The sequence below is a fragment of the Trichoplusia ni genome, chromosome 4 (genome assembly GCF_003590095.1).
Source record: "Trichoplusia ni isolate ovarian cell line Hi5 chromosome 4, tn1, whole genome shotgun sequence".
Taxonomy (NCBI): Eukaryota; Metazoa; Arthropoda; class Insecta; order Lepidoptera; family Noctuidae; genus Trichoplusia; species Trichoplusia ni.
In genome coordinates, this window is record NC_039481.1 from 1,051,129 (window position 1) to 1,065,360 (window position 14,232).

At 34.6% G+C, this 14,232-nt stretch overlaps 2 protein-coding genes across 2 annotated transcripts in view; one reads left to right on the forward strand and one right to left on the reverse strand.

Moving 5' to 3' along the window:
• The window catches only part of LOC113492458 (neurexin-1), a 169,168-nt gene extending 161,682 nt beyond the window's left edge, over positions 1–7,486 (reverse strand). The window contains exon 1 of the mRNA XM_026869907.1: positions 7,113–7,486. The gene's annotated coding sequence lies outside the window, so the exon portion shown is untranslated. The remainder of the gene's footprint in view (positions 1–7,112) is intronic.
• A 4,987-nt stretch (positions 7,487–12,473) lies between these two features.
• LOC113492471 (probable methyltransferase-like protein 15 homolog) lies at positions 12,474–14,202 on the forward strand. Its single transcript, XM_026869928.1, has 3 exons — positions 12,474–12,670; positions 12,747–12,983; positions 13,055–14,202. The coding sequence occupies exons 1-3, from the start codon at positions 12,600–12,602 to the stop codon at positions 14,085–14,087; spliced, it is 1,341 nt and encodes a 446-aa protein (XP_026725729.1). The 5' UTR covers positions 12,474–12,599; the 3' UTR covers positions 14,088–14,202.
• Positions 14,203–14,232: the final 30 nt, after the last annotated feature.

The following is a 14,232-nucleotide window of genomic DNA, read 5'->3' on the forward strand; positions in this document are numbered from 1 at the left end:
TAAATCGTAACTTATATCTTCTTCTACCCACGGAAACGAAGTCGCGGGCAACAGCTAGTATTAAATAAAAGTGTCTAAAGTTTTCGGATGTTATATCAACTATGTAAAGCCCTCATGTAAAATCATTAGAAATTTCGGGAAAAAAAAACAGCCAATTTCGAGTCGAATTCGCGACACTACAACACTGAGGGCTCCGTACAAAATCGTTTGAGGAATAAAAAAATGCAAAAATAGAAATAGAATTACCATCAAATTTAAAATTACCTTCTATCTATCAATTGTTACCTAACCTTGATATTGATTTTACGATTGTTCCTATAGGAGTGTATGTATGACGATTCATGAAACAGACGGACGGACGGACAGCGAAGCCTGAAGGTTCCGTTATTACATCTTCGGTGCGGAACCCTAAAAACAAACTCATTTCTTCTTTACCATTTGCCGTCGAACTGTTGGAGGCTTATCAGGCACTCTCTTGTCGACCTGAGTGACGGAACCCGTTAACGAGCACAATTTATGTGCAACTGTCGTTGATTAATCGTCTATTCTGTGTTTGTGCAATGCCTGCAGTTAGCACTGTTATTTAGTACGTAAAAGTGAGTTTAACTTTGACAGTTTTAGATGTTCAGTTTTAATGGCTTCTGAAAAAATAAATGGATAAGTATCCCTTACAAATTCATTTAACGCAGTAACTTTAGTTTTCGTAATAAGCGGATGAGGTTTGAGAGGTCCTGTCCTGTCATTTGTTTTTTGATGATGTCCAAAAATTGGTATGTAGTAGTATATCCTAAACAAATTGATTTATTTTTTGGATATCTTAACAAACATTACTCTATCTCTCTAATAATAATCGAAAATCACCACGGCCTAAACTTTGAAAAAAAACACGAAACTCACTTCTACATTAACACAAACACACATCAACAAAACGCAACCAGAACATGAACAATTTCGACTCAAGCCCTTAAATTAAGTTCCAACGCCAAATACACAGCTTACTCCATATTTCAAACAATTTTGGCACTGCAACAGTATAACGGAATACCTCCAGAAATAAACTAACGTGAATAAGTCAGTAACACGAGTCACACGAGTCACATGCTATTGCCCTCTTAATGCGGAGTAATCCCTCCCTTTGATAAAGCCATAGAAGCCCTCTCTTTAAACTTACAATACTTTTCTTTTTAAAAATAAAAAGAAAGAACAAACACGTCTGCGAAGACAGAAAGGAGGTTTTAATTCTTTTGTTTTTGTTTAATGTACTGTTGTGTTGGTATATTTTTATTGATATTGAACGTGTTTTGTGCTGAATTATATATCGATAAATAAATTTAGTGTTGTATTTAAGTATGAGATATTGATAAGGCGCATCTAATTATATTTAATATTTTACTGAAAAGTTAAATCAAAATATTAGTGTAATTTCTATTCTCTGAAGATAAACATTCAAGTTCGATTAAAGCTCATTAGAAGTTAGGATTTTTTAGGTTTGGCATAAATCTTATTCTCTGCATCACCCTTTAGTTAAGTTGGTTTGGTTTGGTTATTAAATACAATGGAAAAAAAAAGATATGTCCTTACATTTTATTGCTTTAATTCTCGTTGTAATAAAGAGCAATCACTATCCCTACCATGTTAGATACTAAAACCACTGGCCTATATTAATCAGCTGTCAATCCGTGATACTGAATGATTGACAGATAGTTAAAGCTGTTAGTATCGCACATCGTTTAAACATTAATAATTATAAAAGGTAAATTCACTTCAGGTATCGGGTCAGCACTAAATAAATAAACATTATACATTAGGACCGTGTAGGTCGTGGTGGCATTGCGGTTCCTTGCATGCACGAGGCGCCAGCTCGATCAAAAGTACAACTGATTTTTTTTCAAAGTAATATGTATTTTTTATTTAATCAAAGACACCAAGAAACGAAGTTAAGAAAAACATAGAACAAACCTAGATTCCTTATATTGGAATCTGTAATCAAATCAATGATCAATGTGTGCCCAGCAGTGGGACGTATGTAAGCTGGTATTATATGAGAAAATAATTATATATCTAGATAACTTAACTGACAATTATAAATTTATCCAATTATTAAAAATTCATGCAAAAATATTCCCAAATTAAATAATCTTACAAGATGCGCTGAAGATAACAGCAAAATGGACATATGATTGTGCATTTACTCATTGGGATAAACAGATATTTACAGTCACATTGTAACCGAGATATCTCTGGCTAGCCCTCCAGGGTAGACATGATTGATTATGTACATTTGTTATCTGATAACACTGCACGATACCCGCATCAGAACTGTACCAATACACGTCCTACTGTAACCATTGTAAGAAAGGGACGGCGCTCTATATAAAGTGTATCTATCTCGCTCAAACAACGACGATTCTAAAGTAAGAGCGCGTAGTAAAGGCACTGGAACCTTGCCATGAAAACGAGGCAAAAAAAACAAGCCCACTGTATCGGAAAAATGTAAAATTAAGAAGACTGCTGGAGAAAGTTTAAGGTTGATTTAATTATTTACGAGCAGTTTCTACTTGGCAGAATTTTGCTTAGTAGTTAGAGCAAAGACTGCAGTCTTAATTGGTATATTTTTTTAAAGGAAGACAGCGTTTGGTAACCTACATATCAGAGTATCTACCACCACGGCTTAAGAAAATATTATTATGGGTGATAAAGAGTGACAGCGCTATATACGGTTTATAGCGGCATCTCTATTCCACACTTGCAATAATTACTTTCAGACATGGAGGTAGGTCACCAAACCTAAGTTTTGATTACACGTAACGATTATGAACGATAGACAAAAACTGGATAAAAGTTTAGATAGCATCTTTCTGCAGTATTAAGTTAAGATATTTCAGAGAGCAAAACCTCGATTAAGTAGTCAACACTGCCGTAATTTTACACACCCATAGTATCTGAGTTCTGAATAGCGCCTATGACAAATACATATAAGTTTAAAGTTTTAAGGGAAATTTTACGTAGCTGTGTACTATTGATATTTCCTATTTCCAGACAGACAGAAGAACGTATCTTCTAAATAAGCAATTATCTTGAAAAAAATCATCACTAGGTAAATGTTACACACCAAACTAAAAGCAATTTTACATCATAACATCATAAGAACCAGAATCCTTTAAATCCATCTTACGTAAAATGACGTCACGATACAACCCGTAACGTCTCCATGATGTGACCCCCAGTGAGCAATCCTGTCCTTCTCAATGCCTCTGACTAGGCCGAGTAGAATATTCTAATTAAGTAGTGTCGCCTAATTAAAAGGAGAGATTAAGTCAGGCGTACTGGCAAAGGCTTCATAGTTCTAGGGACGCATTTAGGTCACTCCTATCTGTACTGTAGGACAAGATTACTGAAAGGGGAATAGCTAAGCCCTGTATACTGATGGATTATTTCACAACTTTCAACAACGCCATCTAGTGTCAAACTTAACAAAACTTGAATTTGAGTACTGGGCAACTGATAAATGTTCTTAAATTTCTAAATACATACATACTTAAAATAGATCATTTACACCCAGGTGCATAAAAAATGATCGTCCTCGTCACACTAACATTTGTCCTGGATGGGAATCGAACACAACTTACGGTAGAACAGTCAGGGTCACTAACCACTAGTTGTAAGTAACCACTAAGTGTAGTTCTGAAATGTTTATTTGTCTCTACATTTCACTTCACAATTATAAAGACAGTATAAATAAAATTGTGACTTTTATTTTTTTTTAAGTGTCTAACGATTCAACACAAGCATTACTAAATCAGGCAAACACCTAGGCGCGGATCGGACCCGCGACACGTCACTGGTTGATCTCAACCAGTCCGGCTCTCTGTGCAGTAAAAATATCGTTCTTGAGTATGACTAGAAGATTCAATTCAAACGAAAAATACCCCAGAGCATGTTTAAAAATCGGTAAATTACATCAAGATGTCTACACAGTAATTAAAGTTTAATTTTGCATGAAAATTACACATCTAGGTTGCGCCCGGTTTCGCGCGCATTCCGCGGAACACTCGGCTTACAAATATGAACTCTAATTCCTTTACAGACACCCCAATTTCCGTTAACGATTGTATAAATGCGCTACGACACGGCGCACTTCATTTACTATGAAACGTTCTTTAACCCCCAAGAGTCTTATGTAGGTACTTAACGCTATCATCTACATATGGTACGTACAAAGAAGTAGGTGAAGTTAACACTTCTACCTAGTACTCATATAACTGCGAATGCAACGATAAAAGCAGTTGACCACAAATCGTGTGAATCCAAAGCGGAAAATGCTCGGAGACCAGTGGACGCTTCATTGAACAAACGAATCTGTGGTAACAGAATTGGAAAACAAAAAGAAGAGTAGGTTCCGACGCATTAACAGAAAGAGAATAGTGCAATGTTCGCCACGAACCGGAAAATGGTCGGTCAAAGAAGAAGGGATTCCCGAACGAGTGAGTGAACGATAGAATGCCTAAAATGTTGACGCACGGATTGGAAATGTAAGCTTTTAGTTCTATGGTTCAGATGCATAATGAAAAATAGATGCCATGAATAACTTTATATGAAATTCTTTAGTGAGAATAGCAATAATAGGTAAACAAAATGTAGAATAGATTTGTATTTTAATCATTATTCTCCATGGCAAATTCAGCAAGCATCAGAAGATCAAAAAAACTACAAATAACTGCTAATATGATATGCGATAGTGAAAACCCGGCTAGTTCATTGACAAATAACATATTTTAGCTATTATACTTTAATACCTAGTTAACTTACGCTTGTATTCAGGAATACGAGCAAAAATTTCTAAGATAGAATCTAATCAATTTCTCCTCTATCTTCAAAGTTTTAAGGCGTTCCAAAGTTGCGGCCAGACAATATCGCGATCAGAAACTTTCAGCGCTTACATACTGTTCTTACGATCAGCTAGCAATCCATTATGCGTGTAACTTTTTGTTGCAACTCGGGCAGATGGGGAACTGTCTTCGTACAGTTCGTGCTAAAGTTTTAGTCGCTTCGTACAAAGGACGTGTGTGGAACAGTAAACTGAAATCAGAGCGCTCCCACCCGCATGCAGCCGATTGTTTTCCGCCCGTATAGCAGAACTATTGTGGATGTTGCTGCCCCATTGAAAACCTTTCGTGCGAAGGATTGATGATTTGTCTATTAATGGTGGCGATTCCAATTTTGAATTCGTCTCACCTGGACAAATGTCAAAAGATTTTGATATCCTTTTTTTCTTAAATACTCGAAATGTATGAAAATTACATCTTCTTTCAATAAGTCTAGTGACTTTCTTGACGTACATTCGAACATTTTCTATTAACGTCAACGATTGTCAAGATAACATTTGTCTGAACAGAAGAGCAACACTTGTTATTCAAAGCTACTATTGGGGATGCTTTTACATCAGATATATTTAACCAAGGCTGGATTTTTCAGGAATCAATAGCGGTAATGTCATCGCTTTATTCACCTAGCGTTACCTGAACATATTCTGATCAAACCATTATATTCGTAACTAGCTGTTGCCCGCGACTTCGTCCGCGTTGTTAAAAGTTAGGAATTTTTGAACGGAAGCCCTCGAAGATAAATAATTTTCCCTGATTTTTCCATATTTTCCATTGTATCTTCGCTCCTATTAGTCTAGTCAGAATTTTTCAGTTTGAACCAGTAGGTAGTTCCTCAGATTAGCGCATTCAAACAAAGAAACAAACTCTTCAGCTTTATATATTAGTATAGATTATTTTAAAACGTTTTAGCAACGTGTATTTTTCAGGATCTCCTGAATAGTTTTGGGCCCAGAGCAGCCCTTATTTTGGTGGGTTATAGCCGTAGTCGTTCTACGTAACATAGCGTTAAGCATTCTTATTTGAAATGCAGCCTACAGTGTATTAATCGTGACGTCAACCAAAATATATTCTAGTTCAAAAATACGTGAAAGTTTTTAAAGCGACTAAGTACATAATTATGAGAGTTTATTGACAACAAACATTGAAGTCCCGCGAAGTTCTTAAGAGTTTTCAGATGCTTTCTTTTGACGATCAACCAAGTGAACTGGTAATTGCTTGTATTTGCTCGAAGAAAATATATATTCATTTGATGAAATTTTATGAAACAAATTAATGGGAAAATAGTTACGCTGTTAATGTTCGTGAATATTAGAATGACGTAGATAATATAGACGTTTATAATAATGGTGTAACCCATTCACGGAAATCTTATCTTATTACAGTAATCAGCAGATAGTAGAAAAATTGTAAACAAGACTATCCTTGGGAAAATGGGAAAATATCTTTACATCGGTAACAAATTTACCTCTTCTTTTTATAAATTTAAATATATTTTTTTGATATTGCCTAATATCATACACCTCTTTTTGGCAGTCGTGTAAAAGTGCACAAAGCATACTTATGATAATATGTACATACATGTAATAAAAAACAACAATATGATTGGAAAAAGTCATGAATAGGGTCGATATACTCGTCTATCATGTCTGGGGTCAATACCACTTGAATCAAAATAATTTTACACTAAGTTTTGCTAGAAACATTTTAGTTTGTATTTTTATTTAGTAACACTCAAATTTTTGTTTAGTTATACCACCAAATAATATCTGCTTAAATGAAAACTTTTAGGTATTTCAAATTAATGTAGGAAAATAAATCGTAGAGAATGTGTGTAAGCTTAAATCATTTTGTAAATTCATTACTACAATTTTATGATTCTTAAGCGGTTAACAAATATAACCTCAACACTCAAGTCAAGCAACTGAATAAAATAAATTTCAAAGAAACTCCGTTACCAACCCACAAAAATACAACCTACACATAAAGAGCAACATAAAAAACACGAAAACTAACACCGTTTACAGAATAATCGATAAACCAAACATTGATAGAAGTTTTTAATATGAAAACACCAAAACAAATTTCAAATGTACTAGAAAAATACAAATAAATGTTAAAACTTCAAAAGGTTGGTAAAAGAAAGCATGAAATAAAAACATAATCGAACATAGTATTATGTACGACTTAGCGTAGCGTGTGTACGTTCGAACGATCTTAAAAACGTACCTGTGTATAACTCGACCACTCGTTCTCACACAATTTTTTCCCACAATTTCACTTACAATTCCAGTCTGTTATATGTTATATTACACTGTCACTGTTTTAATTGTTTGTTATAGAATATTATGTAATGTTGGTTATTGCATGGCGCGAGTTGGCCGCGCGGGGTACGACTGCAGAGAGTAATGGCGGCTTGGTGCGCGCGCCGCCCGCCCTGGCCTTAGAGGGGAGTTTCACTGGCGCGGAGTGCGCGCCGGTGAAGTTGTGTGGGTGTTTTGTCACGCGGGTTTTAGGAGGTAGATAAAGATTGTTTTGTGCACGAGTAACTGGTGTTTTTATGCAGGGATTTTTTGTGTATAGTTTATAGTTCGATTTTGTATTTATTCTCGAAACGTTTTGATGCCTATTTTAAAAGAAAATAGTAAAGTATAGCGCATTTTTTGAATTTTAAAAGATTACGAGCTTTGTCGAACTGTAGTAAAACATGTTTATGAGTTCATGTCTACCATATTCTACCATTTGTTATCAGTACGTGAAGCGTTTGCTTTTAAAATAATTACAAAAATTAATTATTTAAAGATAATATCGACTTATCGTAACAGCGGAACACCTCCCTAATCTAGACAAAAGGCTCGCACTTTGTAACGTTCAGCGTTACCTTGTACCGTGAACACTACTTATCAGAACGTCTGCACATGTACGCTTTCCATTGCTGCATGCACCTAACATTTAATCCCAACTTCAGAACAAAACGCGCGATGTAGATTAAACAAAGTGATGGTACCTTATAGTATTATGTTTTCAGTAGGAGCGGCGAAGTCGTCGTGAAAAAATGTTGATTTTCGAGCAAAGTCTCGCATTCATATGTGCAGTAAGAAATTGAGTGGAGCCTTAGGATGAAGCAATAAAGATATGAGTAAATATCAGTATTTATGTATTGAATACTGTCTTCGCCTTTTCCTGGAAGGAGATTATGAATTGATATTTTGTTTGTCACTTTATTTACTCTCTTAGCTTAACTTGTTTGATTCCTAACTGTTTAGAAGTTAGAAATAAGTTTTCATTGTTTAGAAACTTGTGTTTTATGAGAAAATCTAAAGACTCTTTCAATATTGAATTGAAGCAATGTGATGTTGTAAGAATTTTAATAAATAGTAATTAATTTTAATAAATTTTAATTTAGTAATACTACTACAACCTATCAACGGAATCTCTGAAAATCCGGTCAAGTGCTAGTCTGACTCGTGATACTGAGGGTTCCGTACAAATAGGCTAAAGATAAACAACGTTGCTTAACTTTGATTTTCATTTCAAGTATTTTTTGTTATTGCGATCAGAAATATATGACCTGTGAAAATTTCAACGGTTCAGCTATCACGGTACATAAGCCACAGAATGGTGATGGACGGACTGACGGACTGACAGCAGAACCTCAGTAATAGGCCTCATTGTTTACTCTTTCGGTACCGAACCCCAAAAAGGAAAGGTATTGTTGTTATTCAACGAAACTAGCTAAAACTGAAAATGGGAATTGTATCCTACTGTATCACTACCATACAGTTTACACTATTTTAAAATAGTGTAAACTGTATGGTAGTGATCAGTCTCGTGGGCCACCAAAAATACTACAGATACTAACTTTTCATACACATTTCCCTGCTTAGGTACTTATAGCAACTTAGATCTTGCAAGTACAATCTATCTAACATTCCAAACGATATCTAGAATGCATCTATAGATAGCTTTCTAAGTCTGTCTGACCAAAGAGGTTGAATCATGTATTTTTAATTTGCAGAGGAAAGTTATCTTTAAACTCCGCCGCGAAGTTTAGTTTGTCTTTCGATTTAAACAATTACGAGGTTTTAACTCATTACTAGAAATGAACAAGCATTTAATTTTAATTCAGGACTAACTTAATTACCTTGAACTTCAATATATTTTTTTGTATTATCGGTTCTTGTTCTCATATTGATTTATTGAATAAGTTTTATACGAGTAAATACAATGGCGGACTTAATGCCAAAGGCATTAGCTTGCAGTCAGCCAAAAGATGGTGATTATTTCAATTATTATTTGTATCTCATTTAATTCACGGGATAAGATATAAAGTGAGAGATAACTTGAAACAGAGTCCGAGTCCTTTTTTATGGCGTGTGTTAAGACACATTTGGTCTTGTTGAGAAAATTAATCTAAAATATGATTTGTGTGATCTATTATTAAACCCCACACTATGGGAGAACAGGCAAAATGAATCCAAAGTAACTACAAAATAATTAAGTGTACAAAAAAATGGTTATTAAGATGTAAGATGTCATTTGCGCCAGTTATTAAGATTTTCAGGAAAACTATGGCACCGAATTGAATTCATACAATTCGGTCCAATACTGAATTATTAGATACACATCGTAATGTAAATGTTGCCCCCAATTATCATTAAAACAACTGTATAAGTGCGTGCTACTTAATTTCCCTTAGATTAATCGCTAAGGTTGAATATTTTACACATCTTACGAGGTATATAGCTTGAATCTTCCTCTTGAGATATAAACGAACGAGTAATTATCGCCACGCTTGCATGATTGATTGATGAGTGAGCTAAATTAATCGTGATATGAATAGATATATACGTCTACCCTCATCTCTGTGCAATCATTATATCTTAATTATACAGTGAGACCCTACACAAAAATAAATACTGGAATTGATTATAATGAAAACCTTTTCATTTAAATAATACAATAAAATACTGATAATTCTTAAAATTAAAAGACAATTCGGCTATTCTGACACTTTCACAAAATTAAGTTATGAGTATGTTATTATTTTTTTTGTATCACAACATACACGTGAATGAGTTTTAAAGGTTATTAACTACACAAAGTTTCCAAAAATCTTATGAGGGAACTTAACATAAATAATCCATAAAAACAGCTACCAGCGCGTCTACAACCTCCAACACTAAAAACAGTTGAAGTACCATTGTGGAAAGAAGAGAGGACTATATACACACAGCAGCATCTCTCTCCCACAACTGCGACATTAAAACTTTAAGAGTAAAAGCCGTTTTCGGCGGAACGAGAATTTGCGGTACATTGACGTCAATATTCAATCACTTTTGTTCCAATAGCCGTACCACCCAGCAATGTATTACAACTTGCACGACATACCTCGCGTCATCTAAATAAGCCTTTTACTGCATAGTACAGGCACAGGAACTTCTACGTAACAACTCATTAGAGCAAGGCATTCCAGGCAAGTGCGAAGGTACTTCAACCAGCACGCAAAGGAGTCTACGTGTGGCCTCCGCTTGTAGGATCGTCTAGAGTCTAGACGCACTTGTTAAAGTCTGTGTTTTTTTCATATTGCAATATTTATATACGAAAAGTGGAATAATTTTCCTTTGCCAGTTACTTGAAGCGCAGGATTATGGAACTGAAAAGAGTTTTATGTAGCTTGGTAAAAGTATGATGATGTTGATAAATATGTTCGTGTAATTCGCTGCTTGTATGTGTGTGTGTGCTGCTGTATACTATGACTTTTGTGTCTATTTTTTTTTTGCATTGACCTTCCCTAATTGACTTTCTTTAAGAACTTTTCGAACATTGCATGTCAGGTCTGTCATTCCAATCAATAAAGTACGCACAGGCCACAGTAGGTCAAATTCATTTATTTTACAGAAAACAAATGAATTGAAAAAGTATATTCCAATAATACAAAACTAGTCCTTTATCACCGTTTCTATTCACAAACGTATACAAAAATACAAAGCGATCAAAGTGATTAATTACGATTCAACTCTTTTACTACAACTGAACAAGCAGAAATATTCCTCCCCTTTCGAGTCTGTAATATATTACCGTTCCATTTGTTGTTTCATAACTAATTATATCCTACCATCAGACAAACAAACTTTAGAAATTTTTCATTTTTACATCCTAAATAATATTTAACTAATAATAATAAATATTTCACAATTGTCTATTCCTAAATAAATAAACGTTTCACAAAAGACAAAAATTTAAAAGTAAATTAATGATGCTTGCCTGCCTAATGCTTTCAAAACACTGTAGGCGATTAAAAGCTGTAATTTAAACATCGAACGCCAAATGACGTCACGAAGACGCCATTTTAATCCTAATTATTCGATTTCTAGGTACAATTAATCTCCTTATATTTAGACACGGGAATTGGAACAATACAAATTGTAACCGAAACTTAACTTAAAATTTTGTAACATCTTTAAAACAATACGAAGAGACTATTTAAAGCCATCGTGAGTTATGGGCTGTTAATTCTATTACATTTTTAGATTAAGCCGTTGGCTGTTTAATTTTTACTGTGCTATGAAGTATGAGGAAGGAATAAAAAGTAGGGACTAAATTCTTGAATTTTATACGTTAGTTTATTTACGTCTTTATAATCGTTTGAAGTTTATAGCACTTAATGGGCTTTTTCTGTAAACTGCAAACATAAGCTTCAGGTTTCGTAAGAAACTATTATTAACTTTTTGGATTAATCTATTTGCTTTTAGGTAAGCGCTTTTTACATTTGTAAGTTGATATTATTTAAGGGTTTATTTCAGAAGATGATGGCAGTAAACGTATGACAAATATTTGTGTTCATCTAATAAGTCACTAATCACTATATTAATATGTTGCGTTGCCTAGTTCGATACGTAAATAATAATTTCTTTGCGCTATTCTTCTACTAGCTGATTCTTTAATAGGATACTTCATATTTGTAATCGGATGCACTGATTGTACACATTAATTTGCTGGCATAATGAAACTCATGTAACGATGACCTTACCCCCATAAAAGCGCAGTTGTTTCTCCAAATTGGGGCCATGCTACAGACCCTACGTGACGCCTTCTCGTTTAATTCTATTATTGTTAAGAAAATTGCTTTCTGATTCCATGTGCTGATTGCGGTCTCGCACCTGCACACCACACTGCGTAATACCTACATAGATCATATTAACCTATTTACAAAAGTAGATAAACCTATGTATTTCCTAGACATCTCGCTAATAACATAAATAAGTATCTATGTGTGTTTGTATGTGTGTTTGTTACCTTTACACGCTCATTCATGCGACATTTGGCGAAGCCGCGAGCAACGTAGGGCGGCAAATATAAAGAAACAACCATGATTTTTCAGGCATTAACACTTAACACACCTTTTTTTTAAACAAGTTCATTGGGTCCAAACCCATAGTAATTTTCACAAACCTCAGACTAGGTACCAAGTTCAAAACCATGTGCTTAATGTATTAAATTAGTAACAGCTTCATATTGCATTGTTATTTTATTTGACTTGCACTAACACTTAACTTTAATCACGTAGTTTCTAAACGAATATAAAAATTCTTGACTACACTGACAGCTGACAGTGACATCTGATCCTTATTTGGTTATAATCGGGATATTTATTGCTATTTTATCAAATATTGAAGGAATCTTATTCATAAAATGATATATTGAATAACAGCTATGACTACACAATACAAGAAATTTACTAGACTCTTAGCTAAGTGGCCTGTGGACGCTACCAAAGGCGAAAGGTAAAGTGAGGTTATAATTTAGGATTTTTTACTCTCCTGCTTTACAATATCATTCAGGGTCTTATTTACTTCACAGAGACCTTGGAAAGTTCATCAGAGACAAAGTAAAGTTAGCATTTGAGTCATCAGAGAAGCAAAATTTGGATTCGGAGCTCTGCAATCGTCAATACAATTCTCTCAACAAGTTAGCTGATAACCATTACAAAAATAAGTATAAAAGAAAGCATAGTAGTACTGCTACAGGACTAAGCACAGAAGAGTGCAACGTCATCCTATCTAACGAAGTACTCGAGTATCTTAAGGAAGAAAACAAAGGTTTCTTTAGCAAAATATTTGGAAAAGATAAAAAATGATCTTAAGACGCTTTCATCACCTCCATAGGGCGGTTCTTGCCCGGAGACTTTCCACCGAACAAGTTCAATATCGAGATCATACACCAGTTATGCTAAATGAAGCCCTCAAACATTTAAATCCAAAAGATGATGAATTATACATAGATATGACATTTGGAGCAGGAGGTCACTCAAGAAAAATACTAGAAGCTGCTAATTGTAAACTTATAACTTTAGACAGAGACCCTGTAGCATATGAAAAGGCAACAAAATTGGCTGAAGAATATCCAAAGAGAGTAATACCTTTACTGGGCAGGTTCAGTGAACTCCCAGCTCTATTGAAAGCTAAAGAAATAAGCCAATCCACAATAGACGGCATGTTGTTTGACTTTGGATGTTCTTCTATGCAACTGGATGTAGGAGAAAGAGGGTTTTCTATAAGCAAAAATGGGTATTTAGACATGAGAATGGATGCAGACCGAGACCCAGATCAAATAACAGCAAGAGAGGTATTAGCAACAGCTGATGAGCATGAACTTTACAAAATATTCAAAATATATGGAGAGGAGAAAAAAGCAGCAAAAATAGCACAAACAATCATACAAGCTAGATACATGATCAAAAATATAGAGACAACAGAAGAATTAGTTGATCTCGTCAACTCATGTTGCCCAGATGAAGTGAGGCTAGATAAACTGCAAAGGCCACAATCAAATGCTACTAAAGTTTTTCAAGCATTACGTATTTTCGTCAACAATGAGTTGAATGAAATCAACTATGGGATGGTAATAGCCAAACATTATTTGAAGATTAATGGGAGATTAGTTACAATTTGTTTCCATTCTCTTGAGGATACAATTGTAAAACGACATATTGCTGGAAATTTAATTAATGAGGTTGCCAACCCTGTACCACTGAAATATTTAAGTCCAACTTTGGTTAAGAACAAAGATACTATTAGACATTTCCTGGACACCCCTTGGCAAGCGATTAATAAGCATGTAGAGGTTCCTAGTGATGATGAGGTGGAGAGAAATCCCAGAAGCCGCAGTGCTAGACTGCGAGCTGCTATCAAAGTCAAGTGAGATTAAATCAGGAATTAATTGGAATTTCATCAACACAGTAATCAGAACATTTCATTTGTAAATACAATTTGCTTTAAGAGTTGTAGGTAGTTTGTATTAAATGTTTTAGACTGAATATTGTGTTTATAATTCCTTCTTTATAATC